General features: G+C 37.7%; 1 protein-coding gene across 5 annotated transcripts in view; it reads right to left on the minus strand.

Annotated features, from left to right (window-relative positions):
• The window catches only part of LOC124153769 (PAS domain-containing serine/threonine-protein kinase), a 38084-nt gene extending 35926 nt beyond the window's left edge, over positions 1-2158 (minus strand). For 2 of the 5 annotated variants that reach the window (XM_046527124.1, XM_046527123.1), the window contains exons 1-3: positions 2063-2158; positions 1320-1424; positions 696-874 (exon numbers count right to left, since the gene is read on the minus strand). In XM_046527124.1, coding sequence (XP_046383080.1) covers positions 696-874; positions 1320-1424; positions 2063-2091 — 313 coding nt within the window. In that variant the 5' untranslated portion in view covers positions 2092-2158. Of the gene's footprint in view, positions 1-695; positions 875-1319; positions 1425-1588; positions 1682-2062 lie in introns of those variants that run through there. The other 3 variants (XM_046527122.1, XM_046527121.1, XM_046527125.1) reach the window with 2 other exon arrangements.
• Between the last annotated feature and the right edge of the window lie 3870 nt (positions 2159-6028).

Below are 6028 nucleotides of genomic sequence, written 5' to 3' on the forward strand. Positions count from 1 at the left end.
AGTTTGAATCAAGAGGGTTAATAGTTAAGTATAGAATCCTTATAGTTATGTTTTCCCTTTTAGTGTGTCGAGAGATGTGCCTACCCGGCAAAGTGTCCAACCTCAGAAGTTGTAATACCTGATGCAACAAACTGTAATGAGAAAACGACACAAAGGACGCGTTGTAAACCACCAAAGTAGCACTACAGGCTTTGCGAGCATGAGCTGCACCTATATACTATCTTTGTTTGCAATCCGTGCAGCCATATGGAAATGCATAGCAGACAAACAGACATCCTCTTTTACGAACATAGCAGAATATATAAGATACTTAAATAAATTTATCCAATGAAAAATATACTCCAAGGTCTTCAATAGACTAACTTTAGGCATTTTGCACAAAATGAAAGATGATTTAATGTCTTGGACAGATGGTCAACAAAGTTTCAGCACGATCAGAGTAACACAGACTATCTTTGAGTTCCGACACAAACTGAAAAATTCTTTTTCAACAAATGCAAAGCTGACTGTGCATAACTGATAAGATTGAGGCTTTGGATTAACTTGGTATGTCTCTAGAAGGAGTAGATGTGATTACATACAAAAGTGTTCAAGGAAAATAGTTTTTAAGTCTGTTAATTTTCAGCTGCCACACTTTCAGGTGCTGGAGAATGGAAAATAGAGTAAAATAAAATATTAGTAAATTAAAATCATACCACTAATATGGTCCATGCTGAGTCTTGATAAAAATAAAGGCTGCTCAATACGGTGAACTTTTCTTGAACCAAAACAACGTCTTGGTCGCGTACTTCGGGGAAAGCTCTGGTTGGCTTCAAAGGATGGCAGCCTCACTCCATACCTCTCTTTTAATTTTCCCCCATAACTATTCCTATCACTGGCAAAATAAAAGCATTGTTATTAAGAATAATTTGAGAACTACATTCTTAAAAAATTAAATGTCCCTAGAAATCATACCCACACTGTACAAGTGATAATCAGAGCTTATAACTTTTATTGGCATTGCCTCCTATTCATCTGCAACTGCACTCAATGTGACACTTAATCATTAAGAGTATTTAATAAAAGTAAGCATCAAAATTAAAAATTCATTGAAAAAATAAATGACTATTGCAGTTACGTCCAGCCAACCGAAGGATTCCCGCCCCCACCCTCAAGAAGTAAACATAAATAGACACAAGGTCCATCGATTTCTTTGATGGTGTACACCAAAGCGTTTTAACACACCAAAAGTTAAAATACCGTCATGCAGCTAAAAATTTTACATTAATTCTTGAACAGATGAAAAAACATTACATTAAACAGCGTAGAATTACACTAACCTCAGTTTATCAAGTTCCGAATGACAGGATCTGTTGCCCAAGTTCACCTTTCCTGCAAACTTTTCCCATATTATCTCTCCCGGATTAAAATCAAGGGCAGGTATCCTGAGATAATTAAAATCATAGATAAACTGATACTCCCTCAGTGTTAAAGTAGTTAATTACAAAGGAATGCATTTTTGATTTCTCAATCCGATTAACAGTCGGAACCCGAATGTCACTAGTTCTACATTGGTCAATGGTTCTAATGGTTCTAACTCATTACATACCCTAGGGTACAACGGATAAAACTTTGATGCAGGATACAAATGACAATTACAAGCACTAACTGTAGATATGGGTGAATCAGAAATGTAAATACTATTGACTAGCAGCTCCGAAAAAAGTAGCACCGCACGGATTGAGAGACAACTGCGCATGCACAAACCTTACCAAAACAGAACGTTCCAGAGGTGGAATCTATCAAGTTGCAAACCCGTTCAACAATCACAGTGAACTTATTTGTTGTAAAATATCGGCTCTATGAAATGTGTACAACAAAATAAGACTCAAATGTCAATTGATAAACATTGAACGATGTCGTGAGCTATTAAACGTAACGAAATGTCTTAATACCAAACTAAACACTTCCAACATTTATACTGAGAAGTTAGAAAGTACCATAATACTTCCAATTCGTTATTAATATAAGGGATTGAAAAAGTCAGTCGTAATTTTACAATAACAAACTATCTTCCACTCACCCGTTTGAAACTTGCGCCATGTCCGCCATCTTCGACCAATTTCAACCCAACGTTTTCAACCGACAAAGGTCCAAACGGTCAAGTGTCGGTTTGTGAGACGTAAATTAATTCAAATATTGGCGTACGAAGAGCATTTTATATTAATAATGAGCATTAAAATTTTAAAATACAATTTTAAAAAGATATTTTCCCATTATTAAAAATAAAAATTTTACAAACAGAATCTGTGTTGGTTCAACTTTATGTGGCGGACGATATGCGGTGGATAAAATGTTAGCGTTCAAAATTGTGAATTTGTGGCTGAGGTAAATCCGATTCTATCCCTTAGAAGTGAGAGGATTTCTTGTGTAATTCATAACTGTAATATTTAGGAAATGTATTCTGTAAATATCTCTCGACTAATTTGTCAAATTTCAAAACCTAAAAATAATGACAAATTCGCGTACCCATGGGTACGAAACGGGACTGCAGTCCCGTTTGAACTATTTAATTCAGACGATTGCCTAAGGCCTCTATTTTTCGGGGCATTATGTGCCTTGCCCTATCTGGTTCACAAGAAATTGTATCATTTACATCCATGATTGCAGGGGAGCTGGAAGCTTTGGTTCAAGAATAACAGTACCTACCGATAAGCTAGCTTCTACGCGGACCTCTACATTTACAGAGTAGCTACTCTGTAAATGTAGAGGTCCGCGTTTTGATAATTGTAAGCATCATTTGATCAAAGGTTTGGGTATCTCATTTCTTAATCCAAGCTCAGGCTAAATGAGGGCATATACTCAAGCAATTATGTTCATTCCAACTCCCTCCATCCCAATATTCCCAAAAGGTCTGCATAATGATGTTAATACCACATCTCATGTAAAAGTGAGAGTTCTATGAACCACAATTATAGATGTACCAACAGAGCAGGTGATTAATGTGTGAGACAAGCTGGCAGCAAAAGATCTCATTAATAATATAAATGACTTCTCTGCAGCCCAATTTCATAGGCCATTTGATGGTGGTGGAAGGATCCTTCCTTGTTTATCAACAACACGTCAAAGACCTAGGTGGACCTACACTAGGAAGAAGTCTTCTCAGGAGTTCCACTAAGTAAGCCAATCAGGCGTTGCTGACGTTTCAGTGATGGATTCAGTCATCAACTTGGTGGAATTCCTTGGAAGACTTGACCAGAATACATATACCACAGGAAAGCGTGAAGTCTCATATGTAACTCTACAAGGACTTCACTAATTTACTTCCCTAATAGTCGTATATATTGAGCCATAAAAATAGAAGTGATTAGAAAAAGAAAAGGACAGATGACAGGTTGAAAAAAAAATTCAAGTTGTTGATTTAATAAATATCAGGAGAAACAAACACATCTCTCATGATCATGAGGGGATAACAAAAAAATTTTATATTTTGATTTAAAATGTTGTCGCACCACATATATAGTGAGTTCTGGACCCTTCTCAATAAACGCCGTAATATCCCTCGAATTCCCGATGCTGTGTCACTCAAAAATTCCTGTGCCGTAGGAACAGACAGACCAAACTTCTTCCTTGAATATTTCACCGGAAGTCAAGCACCGACGTCAAATTTCACACTTACAGACAACTTTTCCCTCTCCCCTGTTAACAGCCACTGCCTCTCAGAAATTCGGACAGATCCCAAGGAAGTTGCAAAATATCTATCTAAGATTCCTCTCTGCCGCTCACCTGGCCCTGATGGTCTCAGTCCTATATTCGTTCGCAACTGTGCTCAGACTCTCTCAATTCCCATTGCCCTCCTTTTAAATCGCTGCTTCCACTATGGCATATTTCCCTCACAATGGAAAATAGCAAATGTTATTCCTATCCATAAAACTGGCCCTAGAAATGACGTCTCTAATTATCGGCCCATCTCAATACTTCCCGTTCTTTCCTCTGTCTGTGAAAGGATCGTCCTTAACCGACTTTACTACTTTACTTCTCCCTTTCTCTCCCCTGATCAGCACGGCTTTCTTCCGGGTCGCTCTTGTCTTACAAACCTATCCATATTTCAGCAACATGCCGTACAATCGATGGCCGAAAAGTCCCAACTTGACGCCATCTTTCTTGACTTTTCCAAAGCCTTCGACACCCTTAACCATAAACTTCTCCTGCATAAACTCGCCTCCCGCTTTAATATCCATGGCAACTTCCTCAGTCTCTTGTCCAGTTTCCTCCGTGACAGATCCCAAAGAGTACTCGCTGGTATCTCATCTTCCTGGTCTAACGTTACCTCCGGAGTGCCTCAAGGTAGCGTTCTTGGACCTTACCTCTTCAACCTATTTATTGATGACCTTGCCCCCATTGTCCGTTCTTCCCAAGTCAATACATTACTCTATGCTGATGACTGCAAACTATTTAAAAAGATAAATAATCTCGCAGACTGTAATATGCTACAGGATGCCGTAAAAAAGACCACAGAGTGGTGCATTCTCTGGAGGCTGCAATTGAACTTTAAAAAGTGCACCACAATGACAATATCTGCGAAGAAAACTCCTATCCTTTTTGATTATGCAATTAACTCCTTGCCTCTTAATCGTGTGTCATCCATGAAAGATCTTGGAATTATTGTGGACCAAAAACTTCTGTTCTCTGAACACATTCATGCGATCAAATCTAAAGCCATGTCACTCTTAGGACTACTCTACCGGTTCACGGATATCTCCAGTACTAAGGCCCTCCAATCCTACTTCTCAACCATAGTTCTTCCGGTGATCAACTATTGCTCCCCAATTTGGTCAATGTCTGCCCCCACTAATCTTGCCACCCTTAACAGTGTTACAACTTTTTTTGCAAAAATTGTAAAATTTAGAAACCCAAATCTCCGCGAGTCACCTACTAGTGCAGTTTTATCCTCTTTATCCGTCCCTAGTTTATCCCTTCTCCGACTTCAATCAGACATCAAATTCATTTATAATACCCTTAACTCCCACTTCGACAGTCCTGACATTGTTTCCTTCCTCAACATTAGAGTACCTTCCCGCCACACCCGATCTACTTCTTTACTCCACATTCCTACACCCAGGCTATCTGTAATTAAGCGCTCTCTTTTCCATAGGCTTTCCCTTTTAATAAATACTCTGCCCAGTGATATTGATCCGTTTGGTCTGACACTTAAAAATTTTACTCATCGGGCATTAACATATTTATCACATAAATGACTAGATAGCCGGATAAATGTTTGTTTTTCTTTTTTATTCTATTTAAATTTGTAATCAAATCATTGTTATTTAATTATTTAATATGTGTTGTTATAAGTGCACTTTAAATTGGCAGTATTGCTGTATGTGTATCTCTTTATTAAAATAAAATAAAATAAAGTCCCTGCGGGATGCTTGCCTTCAGCCGATGCAAGCTGTAGCAAATGTTCCACTGAAAGGTCAATTATTGCTAATCCAGTCAGTCAACTCCTCACGTGACCATGATCACTGCAGTTGATGAGACTGGTCATTCAATGTCAGGGCCAGCTGAATGTGAAAATATAGCTTCCTCAGCCATGGGTGATGAGCTCTTTTCATATTCTTTATTCATGCTTCAATACATGGTCATATCCAGCGAGGGGCAGCTGCCAGCCCTAGAAGCAAAATCGCAAAAGTCTTTATGCAAAATCGGTACTGAATTGCAATGAAAGTATAAAATAAATTTCTTTTAACCCACGAAAAATGACATATGTATATTAATAATATATGTAACTAAAATAAAACTATTTTTTCAAATGTCACAACTTAGCTTGCCCCCCCTATAGTTATGATCCTGGGTACGTCCTTGCTTCAATAGGCTAAATATATACTGAACTTCAAATATGGTACATATATTAAGTTTATGTATGCGTATAACAATAAAAAAAATATGCTTGATTATTTATTTAGTTTCATAAAAATACATTAATGTGCAAATTAATTAATTCCTTGTCCAAATTTATTCCTAAATAATTTCCTTGCTTCTCAGCTTA

Source organism: Ischnura elegans, chromosome 2 (assembly GCF_921293095.1).
Source record: "Ischnura elegans chromosome 2, ioIscEleg1.1, whole genome shotgun sequence".
NCBI classification, from domain to species: Eukaryota; Metazoa; Arthropoda; class Insecta; order Odonata; family Coenagrionidae; genus Ischnura; species Ischnura elegans.